General features: G+C 41.7%; 1 protein-coding gene across 11 annotated transcripts in view; it reads left to right on the forward strand.

Annotated features, from left to right (window-relative positions):
* Positions 1-14670, forward strand: part of LOC130178837 (disco-interacting protein 2 homolog C) — a 204267-nt gene that overhangs the window by 171804 nt on the left and 17793 nt on the right. For 6 of the 11 annotated variants that reach the window (XM_056391367.1, XM_056391372.1, XM_056391365.1 and 3 more), the window contains 10 exons: positions 626-676; positions 1412-1551; positions 2073-2209; positions 2298-2506; positions 2669-2783; positions 3872-4073; positions 4389-4498; positions 11762-11842; positions 12255-12378; positions 13833-13954. In XM_056391367.1, the coding sequence (XP_056247342.1) occupies positions 626-676; positions 1412-1551; positions 2073-2209; positions 2298-2506; positions 2669-2783; positions 3872-4073; positions 4389-4498; positions 11762-11842; positions 12255-12378; positions 13833-13954 (1291 nt within the window). The remainder of the gene's footprint in view (positions 1-625; positions 677-1411; positions 1552-2072; positions 2210-2297; positions 2507-2668; positions 2784-3871; positions 4074-4388; positions 4499-11761; positions 11843-12254; positions 12379-13832; positions 13955-14670) is intronic. The other 5 variants (XM_056391369.1, XM_056391373.1, XM_056391370.1 and 2 more) reach the window with 3 other exon arrangements.

The following is a 14670-nucleotide window of genomic DNA, read 5'->3' on the forward strand; positions in this document are numbered from 1 at the left end:
GAGAAAAATGTGTCCTCAGGAACATATAGAAGGAAAAGTCTCAAATTATTTCTGTTTAGTCGGCTAAGTGTCAGATTTTCTGCAGTTTTTTTTTTAATTTTTAAAAAATATAATGAAGTTGTCACATCCTCAAATTTTAAACCCATTAAATATAAAACACTTATTCTATGGCTCCAAACACTTACAGGGTTTTTTTTCCCTGTGATTTTACATAATACAGATTTATTTCTTCAGTAAATAAGAAGCTGTTTTAGTGGCTATTATCCTCCTTCCACGACATCCCGCTCTTATTGTAACTCATTCAAAGTCCCGACTTTACAGGTTTGTGGCTGTTGAACAACAGAACTCACAACCTATAATCCTCTTTCATCATCTACACTGTAGTTCAACATGTAAACTCCATAAACCAGGGCAGCTGTCAGTCACATGTCGGCCTCATGATCTTAATTACAACACTGTAAAAGTTCATGTGTGTGTGTCTCTCTTTCAAGTGTGTGTGTGTGTGTGTGTGCGTGTGCGTGTGTGTGTGTGTGTATGTGTGTGTGTGTGTTTGTGCCACACACATGCAAATAAATAGCACTTTATCTAAGTGGGTGTGACAGTAATGAACTCACTTTATTTTCAGAGGAGCAGCTTCAAAAGTCACAGAACAGGACACACCCACTCACACACAACGGTACGTTCACTTGTGAGGAGCCTCACTGACATACAGCAGTGTGATCCTGACTTCAACCTAATTAACCTTCAAACAGCCTGATGACAACGGGTCAAAAATACCCTCACCTTGCAAAACTTTCCAAAAATATCCTAGCTTTCCAAAACTTTTCTACTTTCTAAAGTCGCCTTCTCTTTTGAAAAGTGTCCTCTCTTTCTAAAAATGTCTTCACTTTCCAATTTGTCCTTGCTTTCTAAAGATGTCGTCACTTCACCAAAATATTTCCTGACTTTTTAGAAATGTTCTTGCCTTTCAAAAATGTCCGCAGGTTCCAGATTTGTCCTCTCTTTACAATAAATGTTTGTAAAAATGTTTTCCCTTTCCAAAACTGTCCTTACTTCCAAAAAAATGTCCTGAAATTGTCCACACTCAACTCTCAATTTTCTCTTCACTCAAACTGCTTTCAAAAAATGTCCATCCAAATATATTATTTTACAAAAATGTCTTCCTCCACAATTTGTTCTCACTTTTCCAAATTGTTCTCACTTTCCAAAAATACTGACCTAATTTGAGTTCATTCAAAAAATCTTCAGAAATGTTTCTGATTTTCAAAAACATCAAAAATACCCACAATTTCTCTTCACTTTCCAAAAATATTGACTTTCTAAAGTTGCCCTCTGTCAGAAAATATCATCACTTTCCCAAATTTTCTCATTTTACAAAACAAATTGTGATTTCTGTCCTGACTTTTCACAGGCCGGTGGAGGAGGGCAGCACCCCTCCTGGTCGCGGCGTGTTGTCCATGCAGGGTCTGAGTCACGGTGTGATCCGGGTGGACTCCGAGGAGAAGCTGTCGGTCCTCACGCTGCAGGATGTCGGCTCTGTGATGCCCGGAGGTGAGACACACCTGATCCTGATCCTGATCCCAGAGACTCTCACAGAGAGAAATCACCACTCAAGTGTAGTTTATAGAGCTTTTAAGCTTCCAGGAAACTTTCTACATTTGCAGGTAGACAATGGTTTTTGATTATTTATCTGATAGCTGGAGTTATTTGTTACTCTGTAGATTAAAACTTAATGTCTGTTGGGTAAAATCCTCAAAGAAATCTCAGAAGTGTTGACTATCATTGAAGAGAACATCTTTGTTTCAGCTTCCCGCCACAAAGAATTCGCTCAACCTGCTCCAAACTTTTCTCCTTTGTTTTGTTCCTTCTTTTTTTCTCCTTTCTTTTTAAATTCTTTCGTACCACACTCACACACAATCCCCTAAACTTGTGTGTGTGAGTGTTTTTTTCTTTGTTATTGACTTTTGAACTTTAAAAGAATAGTTTTTTGACGGCTGCTCATCCGTCTCATCTGACTTGTCTCTATCACTGATTGTACCACGTTTACATCTTTCATCTCTCTGCGTCTGTAGCTGTGATGTGCGTGGTGAAGCCAGAGGGCGTCCCTCTGCTCTGTAAAACCGATGAGATCGGAGAGTTGTGTGTTTGCTCTGTCGCCACGGGAACCTCCTATTACGGCCTGGCTGGCATGACCAAGAACACCTTTGAGGTGAGCATGTGAATGCTTTTGTTGATGAACTTCTCACCTTCCTGTCGTTGAAGTCTCACTGAAGCTGGACTGTGCCTCCTCCTCACAGGTCTTCCCCATGTCCAACAGCGGGGCTCCCGTCAGCGAGTTCCCCTTCACCAGGACCGGCCTGCTGGGTTTCATCGGACCTGCGGGTCTGATCTTTGTGGCGGGGAAGATGGACGGTCTGATGGTGGTCGGGGGGCGTCGGCATAACGCTGACGACATCGTTGCCACGGCGCTTGCTGTGGAGCCCATGAAGTTTGTCTACAGGGGCAGGTACGTGTTTGCTGCTTCAGACTCCATCAGTGTCGTGTCCATCTTGTGGCTGAAATATTCTTACTTCATCATTCAGTCTAGCCGTGACTTATGCTGACACAGTGTGTGTGTGTGTGTGTGTGTGTGTCTGTGTGTCTGTGTGTCTGTGTGTGTGTGTTGCAGGATAGCAGTGTTCTCCATCACGGTGCTTCATGATGAGAGGATCGTGGTGGTGGCCGAGCAGCGCCCGGACTCCACCGAGGAGGACAGCTTCCAGTGGATGAGCCGAGTCCTGCAGGTGAACTATTACAAACGCATCAGTGAGCCTCACTGCTGCACTGAGCAGTCGCCATCGCCATCACCTCCGTCACCATCACACAAACTTCACACACCGAAGTTTATTTTGACTCAGTTGCACACACACTGTCCTGCTGCCTCAAATTCTCACCAAAAAACCAAACGTTAACTAACCCACCACTGAAAAAAGTCCCTGACTAACGCACTGTTTCCTCCTGTTTGTTTGATAAAAAACTACATTAACCAGTTGTTTTATGAAGACAAAAAAGAAACTTCATGTTTTTTAAAGATTTACATCTTCAGTATGAGCCAGTGTGATTTGAGACTGTGACAGCAGAAGTCAGAAAGTATTAAGAGACGGATGAATACGTGGGAGGTTTTGAGGTTTTCATGAGATTTGTTGACAATAAGAAATTATTGACTTCTCCTTTTTGCACCAACCAGCTCCGGAAAACTGCCACACACACACACACACACACACGCACACACACACACCAGACAGACACATACAAACCAGAGAAAACAGCTCACACACACTCTTTCACACCACATTTCTGTCTCTTTCACTCTGTCAGACTTACCAACACTCTCTCTCACACACACACACACACACACACACACACACACACACACACACACACACACACACACACTCACACATACTCACACTCCCATCCAGTATATAATACTAAGCTGTACATTCATGCTGTGCAGATAAAATCTCGGTCCAAACTGCAGCTCTCTCTAAGCCGGTGTGGAGACTGTGGTGAAACTATAAAAGTCGTCTGCATTTTTACGGCTGCAATAAAACCAAATCTCTTTATTCCTTTACCATCACACATATTCTGCCTGTCTGTGTTTTTCATTTAGCTCGTCTGGTCATAGACACAGTCAGCGTTTAGATACTGTGAAATGAACATTTTAAACTCCTGGAAAAACAACTGTCGCTTCTGGGAAACAGTGAATAATCAGAAAAATAAAAGCCATCTCAAATACCTCTCACTTATCCAACAGGAGTTACATCATGAAATCGTGAAAGGAAGTACAGAATAAAAAAAATGTTTCTAACACCTTTCCTAAACCTTGCAGGCGATAGACGGTATCCACCAGGTGGGGGTGTACTGCCTGGCTCTGGTGCCCTCCAACACTCTGCCCAAGACTCCCCTGGGTGGCATCCACCTGTCCGAGACCAAGCAGCTCTTCCTGGAGGGGGCGCTGCACCCCTGCAACGTGCTCATGTGTCCGCACACCTGCGTCACCAACCTGCCCAAGCCCCGGCAGAAACAGCCAGGTGTGCAAAGACGTATGAACATGGCGGAGTTTAATTTCATTTTCTGGAGCCAAAGCGTCGGCTTACGTAGGGTTTGGTTGAAGACGAATTAAAAATGATGTTCGATGGATAGAGGTTTAATAGAATTTAATAAAATAAAAAGTGATAGAAAGTTTGATTTTATCAGAAACACATGGATGTGTGTGGCTGCACCGTCAACGTTGTGTTTTTATAAAACAAAAGATGCTTTGTCACGTGATCACACACGAATGAATGATGCCATCTGCTCTCACATCACTCGTCTTCATCTCGCCTCTGCTCCCTCCTCTTCCTCAGAGATCGGTCCTGCGTCCGTCATGGTGGGGAACCTGGTGTCGGGGAAGAGGATCGCTCAGGCCAGCGGCAGGGATCTGGGTCAAATCGAAGACAATGACCAGGCAAGGAAGGTGTGTGTGAGAGGGGGGTCTGCTGGTTTTCATCATCATCTTTCATCATCATCATAAACATCAACACACACACACACACACACACACGTACAAATAATGACGCATTTGGCTCCATTTCTTCATGTGACACTCATTTTTTTGGCTCTTTTCTCGTCAATTAATTGACCCGCAGTTAATTATTTGTTATTTATAGCATTCATCACATCACAGTGTCATTTTTTAGCAGCGCTGTCTGTTCCTTTAAGTCATCGTCTTTTAACTGGAAGTTCAAGCTGAAGCCCTATTTAAAGGTCAGAGTGAAAAACTCCAACAATTTATAGAAATCTGTTGCGTTCAAGATGCAAAGTTGCCTTTTTGTTGCATTATGTTTTTGGGTTGTCCGTCTGTCCCAGTCTTGTGAACTTGACATCTCTCAACGACTTGAGCTGGAAACATTCACTTGGACTCGATGATGAACTGATTAGATTTTGGTAGTCAAAGGTCAAAGGTTAAGGTCATGGTGACCTGGTGGTTTTGCCCTTGTGAATGCAATATCTCAGGAACGCTGAACACTGTTCATGTCTTTAAAAAGTGAATAAAACAGGAGGAAAAGAAAGAGGTCACAGGCGCAGAAAAAACAGACATGAGGAGAAAATGATAAATAAAGAGAAAAACACAGAAGAGAGAGAAAACAACAGAGAATAATTTAAGAAAGCAGACGACCAAGAGTGAGACCAGGAGTGATGGAGAGCAACAGGCGGAGTGTGTTACTGACAGAACTGATTTTCTTCTCATCTCTCGGGCTGAAAACGTCGTCAGTTACAGCGGCTGTCTGGCAGCTGCACTCACACTCTGTACACTCTAATGCCAAGAGACAGGCCCCAAATAATAACCACCACCTCTGCCACAGCATGCTGGGGGGGCTGCAGCAAGCCTGCACCACCATCATCATCATCATCATCCAGAGTCATAACATGCTGCCAGTCGTGTTTTTGGTTTGGATGTAAATGAAGAAGCTGTTTTCAAAATCTTTCCACTTAAACTGCACAAGCATCCTCAGATTTTTGGGGCACGATGACTCCCCCTGTTGTCTGTTTGTCTGATCCAGTTGTAGCTACAGCCCTGGTGACATGTTAAAGGCGATATTTGTAAGTTTTGCTATTATAGCAGCTGTTTACTTACCAGTCTAGAAGAAACGTGAGTTCAGCATCAAACTTCATTCCTTTACTCACTAAGAGCCGTCTTCAGTGGTGGAAAACAACCCCCTTTTTTTTTTTCTATTTCTATCACTTCTTTTCTTCTACTGAAGTTAGCATGCTAACCTGCTGGCTCCAGCATTTTCCGATACCGAGTCACTGTAGCGTCCAGTCTGCCCTGAAGAAGTAGTTGCTCAGAGGACGTATGATAACCTCTTGTCTCGTAAACAAGATGGCTGAAGCTAGCATCAAGACTGGTAAGTAAAGAGCTATTAATGCTAACGTTGGCTATATAGCAATAGCAAAACTTACAAATAGCTCTCTTAAATATAGAGCACAAAGCTGAAGATTGTACCCAGACTGGAATTGAAGTAGCTGCTAATCACATTTTGACAACCTCTGCTCTGCCGTTTTCAAAATTCACACTGAACAGAAAATAATAGTCCTGAGGCTTCAAACAGGATGATCATATCGGTGACAATTAGCTCAGACTGGATTCCTTTGTGCAGAGCGACATGTTCGCTCCTCTTTGTTGAAGTAAAGGTTTAATAGACTTTGGTAACTTTAGCTCAGCAGGCGATAAAGAGGCGCCGCTCTCCTGCAGGACGAGTTTATGAATTTGCTTTAATTTCACTGACACTGTGATTTTTCAGCGAGTTAAACGTGTAACCGCCATTCAAAATGAAATTTGTGATGTGGGGATTTTGTATGAAAATGCTGGAGCTTGAATCCAAGTCTGCTGAATGCTAATCAGGTTTAAGGGAAGAACAGGAGCTGAGCATACTATGTGTTTGACACATATATATCAACATATCCATTAAGTTAACCTTCATCTGTCTCTTCATCCATCCGTCACATTTCTGAGGAACCTCCACCTCCATCCCTCTGAAAACCAAGCCCTCTGTGTGAATGAGCTCCTCCTGCTCCTCAGGCTGTTGCTCCTGCAGTTGTTCCTTTGTTTGTTGAAACGTGTGTGTGTGTGTCTGTGTGTGTGTGCGGTGTGTCAGCGTAATCTCATAGAGTGAAATGTGATTTACGTTAAATGTCTTCTCAGATTCTTCTTCTGATATTTGTCCAAGTGGAAGGTTGACTTGACTCTGTTACACTGGGGCCAGATCAGCCTCAGCAGTCTGGAGTCCTGCTTTCCACACACAAACACACAGATTAATATAAATCAGAACGTAATGGAGCCACGAAAACGTGTGTGTAGGAAATCACAAGCTGGAAACAATGACAGATTAATGATGTCTAAGAGAGTGAGTGCATGCAAAGGTTCATGTGAGGTCACTAACTTTAAGAAAGTACTGTCCAAGACACTTTTAACAGGTCAGACAGTGATGTTGAAATTGTATTTTTCATAAGATAAAGTCACTTTAAAGCTCAATACAGTCTAAAGGTAGATGTCCATGTGTTGTTTGATTATAAAGCAGGTCTAGGTTCTATATTAATACTGTGAAAGTATCAAAGCCTCAGTCCACAGAGAAATGCACACAGCCTGTATTCAGAAACTGAGTCTTAAAACCAGCTGTCAGGACTTTGTGATGTCACAAAAAGAGAGGATCAGAGCCTCATCTCCTCTGATTGGCTCACTGACCTGTTGTTACTAGAGCTCCAGAGAGAATCCTGAGAGAGGAGATGTAAAACTACACTGAGATGGTTTTTGGTTCTTAAAACCACAAATATATCTTCTTACATAGATATTCAGACCTTTAAAGTACAAGTCTTGGTAGATTCTGTGTAATCAGAATATAGATATTTAAAAATGGTTTATAATAGAGTTGTTAGCAAATGTAAGGACATTTTAAGTCTTTGTTGATATACATTATTCTAACTTCACCTATGAAGACATATTTTATATTATTACAACCGTGTTTTACAGTCAGCAGACTAACTGAACTAGTCATTGAGACGGACCTCATTTCCACTCACCTACCTGAGCTTCTTCACTCTTGGAAAACAGGAGTTTTCCAAGAGTGAAATATCAGATTTGAAATATCAGATTTCCCCAAAAATGATCCACTGATATCAGTTTCTGAACAAACTGCAGAGGTGAAATCTACCATGCAGCAGCAGCAGCAGCAGAATGAAAATATGTTCTTTCTGAGCTCAGGGAGCTTGTAGAGGTGAAGACTCATGTGATTAAATAAGCTCCCTGTGGTTCACTGTCAGATTTATAGCTTCATATAGTCCATATGGTTCAATAGATGCTGCTGTTAGCTGTTTGATTTATGTAAGTTTAAGTGACGTGGAGTTGTGCGTCTGCCAGGTTGCCAATGTGTTGGGATCCCGTCTGATAATGACAAACCAGTACGACTCCAGTGTGTTAGCACCAGCAAACTGACACGATTCTACTATATGAGACCAGATTTCTATCTACTGCCTGGACTTTAGCAAAAGCGCACACACACACACACACACACACACATACGCACACACACACACACACACACACACACACACACTTGCTGCAAACAGAGGCTCTTTGTGCTGGTGTTTAGCATGCCAGTCCTCTCTCATAGAGATAACATGGGTTTTATCTACAGGCAGGTTCCAGTTTATTTTATCTCAGGCTTCAGTCAAGCTCTGCAGGTTTAACTGAGGGTCACAGCATCTCTCACATAAAACACAATTTTACCAACTTAAATGTGATTGTTTTTGATGCCTGGAATCTGAAACTGAAACCTGAAACCAAGCTGCTCTGTTACAAGTAACTGTCGGGTTTCTCTCTACAATGTTCTCAGGTCGTGACTGTACTCTGTAAAGTGCCTTGAGATAATGTATGTCATGATGTGGCACTATACAAATACAGTTGAATTGAAAAATTTAATGGTTGGTGGAATGGTGGAAAATAAGTATAGAGTAAAACTGAAGTACTCAAATTACAAGTACCTCTTGTACTTAAATAAAGCGCTTGAGGAAAGTATATCTTATATAAAACAAATATCTTCATGTACTTTAATGTAGTTCATGCTTCAGGACAATCACTTCATGGCATTTTAGTTTTTCAGTATTTCAGAAATTCAGCTGAAATGTGTTTGTTTTTTGTAAATTGAGTAAATTGGATATTTACATAAAGTAAATATAACCTGTTGGTTAGATGGAGGGACACCCTGCTGTGTTTCCACCTCCTCTCTCCATCTTCATCAGATGCATTTTTGGCCTAAATTTGAAACAATTTGCTTCTCAATTTCCAAGATGATAAAGGATATAGGCCTTGATTGACAAGGCAATGTCATTATGTAACCAGATTTAATTAAACCTAGAAGATCCCAGGTCCCAGGTGGCATCACAACTTTAAAAAACACCTGTCAGTTATGATATTTGTTTCAAAGTGAGAGATGACTAAAGACCAAAGATGTTGAAAGTTGTTACTGATTTAACACTTGTGACGTTTAAAGTTTTTTCAGTATTTTAGTTTCATGGTCTGTTTGTGATTGTCATGATTTATCAGGAAGATTGTGCATCATGTGAAGATCCTCTGTGACTGGTTGTGCTGCGGACGCTCTGACATTGTTGGTTCATACAGTACATGTGCAGTCATGGAGCTGTAATAGGAAGAGAGCTTTCACCAAACACTAGTTAAGCAGTTATGTTAATATATGAGGCAGGAAACCGAGGGAGCTGGAAAGGAAGCAGACTTTCATTTGCTTTAATGAAAGTTTTATGAAAGCTCAGAGTCGAGCCGACAAGCAGCTGAGTGATGTTTTCATCGAGGGCGAAAAAACCTTCGTTTGAATCCTTTTTTTCTCCCCTCTCAGAGATTTGTGATGCATGAAGCCGGGGGTGAGTAGATGAGAGGGCGTTTCGTCAGCCGAACTCCGAGGGTCGACCACGCGATTTTAAAGGGTGAAACAGGAAACTTTGGATGGCGAGGGGTTGAGTGATGTTTTTCCAGCTGTAGGTTACGAGCACCATTTAAAGAGTTCCTGTGCAACAGAATCACTTGAATTGACAATCAGAGACGTTTGTCTTTGTGACAACTCATGTAAAACACACAGTTTTTCCACAACCTCACAGTCGATCACACATAACATGCACATTTGTGTTCTTTAGACTTCGTTCTGTATGTGGAGGGGACTGACCCGAAATATTGTACCACCACTTAAAGCTGCACTTTATCAATATTTTTGTATTAACAATTGATCAAATGACAAGATAAATTTCAGATCCATGAAACCTTTTAGTCTTTAATGTATTTTTGTTTTGACCTTTCAAATATTCCACCTACACTATCTACTCTCTCCTGATTGGGTCTCATCAGCCTCGACAACCAGTGTTGACCACAACATATATAATTTATTACAAGTGTTACTGACCTTGTTGTCTTTGCTAGCAGCTGTTGTTCAGTTAAACTCTGCATTTTAACGCTACAACTGTCTTTGCTGTTCTTCGCTCATACGATTTTTGCAACTAATCAACTGCAGAGTAGACAATCTGCTTCCTGTTTACACCAGATCGCACATGCCCGGTGTTTGTGATCGCTCAGGTATGCGTATGTTTTCGGGTGTGATAGTCTGGACGGAGATCGTTTTCGTTTGAAAACACCATTTTCAAATGAAAAGTAGTAGTGTGGACGTAGCCTAAGTATTCAACAAGCCCGATATTTCCCTCAGAAGCTGAGGGGGAGATCAAACCGGAGCTAAAAGAAAAAATATATACATATTTTTTTATCTGTGAAATTTCTAGAGTTAATGAAAAATGCATTGTTTTCTATCTTTTCTATTAAGATTTTCGACAAGGGATGGACTGATGGCATTTTTCATTCATATTTATCATTTTGTTTAAGCTTTCATTAATTTTCTGCTGTAATTCGCCTGTAATTCAGATGTTTTTTGACTCGAAAGCAGAAAGGCACAGGAAGTCCTGTGGTTGAAATCTGAACACGGATACTTCAATTTAATTATTTTTGCACAAGTCCAAACGGTTGCTGTAGTCAAACCCCAATCTCCTGTCAGCCTGTGAGATTTGCAGTACAAATCAGGCGCACCCCGAGTCCTCCCAGACGTGACGGCACTGAGCAGAGGTCCATTTGCTTTGCGGTCGGTGGGTTAAGACTCTGAAAGCTGAAATCTCATCTGTCATAGATGGCAACGTGAACGCTGGCAGCATGAACAGACACATACACACACGCACACACAAATAAAACTGACTTTCTCTGGCAGAACAAAACGTAAGAAGCATGAATTACACTCCCTGCAATTCACTGCTCAGCGGCAAGTCTTGAAAAATTCATGAGGCCAGAAACAAACTCTCTCTCTCTTGATTTGTTCTCCCCTCCCATCTCAAATTTCCATTTCCCTCTTCTTGTCTCTGCTGCTGTTGTAAAGTATGAAACGTGTACGTTACCTTACCTGTCTCTCCTGCTTCCATTCATTAATTCATCTCTCTCTCTCTCTCTCTCTCTCTCTCTCTCTCTCTCTCTCTCTCTCTCTCGCTTTCTCTCTCTCTCTCTCGTCCCCATCAAGTGCAAGAAATGTCATTATAATTGTATTATATTTCATTAAATATCATCATATCAGCATGCTTCATCAATGTTCACTCTTAATATTCCTGGTGTTAGCATGCTTACATGCTCACAATCACAATGCTAACAAGCCGATGTTAAGCAGGTATGTTTATGCTCACTATAGATTAGCATTTTAGCATGCTAACATTTGCTAATTAGCCAATAAATCCTGAAACTACCCTGAATTATCTTAATATGTATAAAAAGACGTTATTTTTCCCTAAACTAGAGGAAAAGGGGCTTTTTTGAGGAGTTTTAACCCACATACAAAGTTTCCTTACAAACTTAATTAGAGGAGTTTATTGAAAGCTCAGCAGGACATTTATTCCACTCATCATGTCAAGAAGATTCATGATGTGGGTCTGAAGATAATAATTTTAGATAAATACATCTAAACTTAACTTGACATAAGATAAATAACATAATATACCTATATGTAATAGTTGCTGCTGTGTGTGTGTGTGTGTGTGTGTGTGTGTGTGTGTGTGTGTGTGTGTGTGTGTGTATTTATTTGTTAATGTGTGTGTTTTGTGTGTCGTCACCCAGTCTGACTGTTTCTGTATTGTTGCTTGTGTCTTCCAGTTCCTCTTCCTGTCTGAGGTGTTGCAGTGGAGAGCCCAGACCACCCCAGACCATGTCCTGTACACACTGCTCAACTCCAGAGTAAGACCCCCACGACAGACGCACACACACCTTAAACAGGACGTGTGAGATGACTGAACGCTTGTGAAAGAAAATGACAGAACGAAAGAGATAAAAGTGATTTATGGGATATTTATTAAATTGTTTGTTTGTGTGGAGGAATGTTGTTTAGTACAACAGGTACGAAGAAGAATAGAAATCACTGTCATGATGCAGTTTGTGTGTGAGATTGTGTGTGAGCTGGCTCTGCATGACGGGTACGTTAGTTTGCATAATGTCAATATGATCCACTGGTTTGTTTACAGCTGCTCAGCACCGAGATGCTGCAACGGAAAATATGACATGACATCTGCTGATTGAACGTGTCAGTCATTTGTGTGTGTGTGTGTGTGTGTGTGTGTGTGTGTGTGTGCGTGTGTGTGACCTCGTCCAGGGTACGATAGCCAGCTCTCTGACTTGTGTCCAGCTGCATAAGAGAGCAGAGAAAATCGCCGCCATGCTGGCTGAACGGGGCCACCTGCAGGACGGAGACCACGTCGCACTGGTCTACCCCCCAGGTAAACACTGACTGCAGATCAGGGTGAAGCGGGAAGTTAAACTGTGATTTACAGTTTGTGTTTGCAGTGACGGTGGAAGAAATGACTTAAGAATCAGAATGGAGAGAAAAAAAAACTCCCTGATGAAATTCATTAATGTTTCAAAATAAAAGCTTCTAGGGAAATTTTCACAAAGCAGTAAACTGGCTTTGGAAACTGGTTTTGAACTCAATGGTACATACGGTCTGATTTTTGTCCCTTAGATCCTTTTAAAGAGAATCTGGGCGTTACAACTGTAGTGTTCTTCCAGCTTTGTAACTAAACAGTTTGGAGAACCCCTTTTTTGTTTCAACATGACATTGCCTTCGTGCACAAAAGCCAGCACCATAAAGAAATGGTCTTCCCAGTTTGGTGTGGAAGGACTTGACTGTCTCTCTCCCTCCCAACCCAACCGGTGGAGGCAGATGGCCCCGCCCACCCTGAGTCCAGTTCTGCTCAAGGTTTCTGCCTCTTAAGAGGAAGTCTTTCCTTGCCACTGTGGCCTAGTGCTGCTCTTGGTGGGAATTGTTGGGTCTCTGTAAATAATACTATAAAGAGAAGGTCTACACCTGCTCTATTTGAAAGGTGCCTTGAGATAACATATGTTGTGAATTGGCGCTATACAAATAAAAATTGACTGACTTGACTGGCCTGCACAGATCGCTGACTTGAAACCCATTGAACGCCTGCTGCAGTCCAGACCTTATCACCCACATCAGTGTTGGACCTCATGATGCTTTTGTACTGTAGTATATGGTCAGTATTAACAGGTTTAGTTTTAGTTTATACTAAATATGGCAGAACTTTGTAATGATGTGCTGACGTGTAAACACGGACAAACTCTGGATGTTTTCAAATGAGGAAGGACACGACAAAGAAGTTCAGAGAGTTCTGTCAGATCGAAGGTAGAGAGAGAGGGAGGGATAGTGCCGGGGAGAAAATTAAGGAGAATGGAAAGAATTGTAATTTCTGTCAGAGACACAGAGCTGTGCGTCCATCACAGCGGGACAGACGCAGCCATGCAGGACAAATTCTCTGACACGGGGAGATTGTCTTAAAGCAGCATTCAATTAATCGCCTCCAGAGTCCACCGCTCAATATAACCTGCTCGCCTCTTTCAGTGTGTCTGTGTGTGACCTTTTTTTTTCTCCAAATCCTCTCTTTTCTCCTTTTATCTTTCCTTCTCTTTCTTTCCTCCCTCTTTTTCCTTTTTCTCTTCACCATTCCTCCACCTCCTCCCTTGTCCTCATTTCTCTTCCTCCCATTTCTCCTCATCCTCATCCCTCATCTCCCCTCCAATCTCCCTTTCCTGTGTTTCTCTCTTTCTCTTCTTTCTTCTCTCCCCTCCTTCTTTCTTTGATCTTGTTACCTTTATTTCTCCTCCTCTCCCTCTCCCCCATCTTTAAATCTTCTTCCCTTCTTGTACCTCCCTTCAGGTATCGACCTCATCGTGGCGTTTTACGGCTGCCTTTACGCTGGCTGCGTGCCGATCACAGTGCGACCGCCTCACCTGCAGAACATCGCCACCACGCTGCCCACTGTCAAGATGATCGTAGAGGTAAAACACTGTCATGTATCTGCCCTATTAATCCTGTTGTTCTGACAGCAGTAACATCAGTAACAATCAGAGTTACCATTAAAGGTCAATATTTTACAATTATTTTATTTGAAGTGTTGATCCATAAGAAGATATATCTGTGGTTTTAAGAACCAAAAACCATCTCGGTGTAGTTTTACATCTCCTCTCTCAGGATTCTCTCTGGAGCTCTAGTAACAACAGGTCGGTAAGCCAATCAGAAGAGAGGAGGCTCTGAGCCTCTCTTCTGACTGCTGACTGTTTTCTGAGTGATTTAATAAAAATAGAGCAGATTTCAGGTAATCCATCCTGCAAGGTTGGATGGTGGGTTCAGGCGGGAGAGGCACAAAGTCAAAAAATCACAAAGTTACAGAAGTCCTGACGGCTGGTTTCAAGGCTCAGTTTCTGAATACAGGCTGTGTGCATTTCTCTGTGGACTGAGGCTTTGATACTTTCACAGTATTAATATAGAACCTAGACCTGATCTATAATCAAACAACACATGGATATCTGCCTTTAGACTATATGGGACCTTTAAAAACGAAACTTCAGGTTGTCCTATTATGATTTTACCCATAATTAGTCACCATCTTCCTCACACTGAGATTGTAAACTATGATGTTGCATTACAACTGTTTTTTAGAATTAAAGGACAAAATTATTAGAAGAAGTTTCCTGATTATTTTCAGCAGCGTAAT

This window comes from Seriola aureovittata, chromosome 12 (genome assembly GCF_021018895.1).
Source record: "Seriola aureovittata isolate HTS-2021-v1 ecotype China chromosome 12, ASM2101889v1, whole genome shotgun sequence".
In the NCBI taxonomy this organism is placed as follows: Eukaryota; Metazoa; Chordata; class Actinopteri; order Carangiformes; family Carangidae; genus Seriola; species Seriola aureovittata.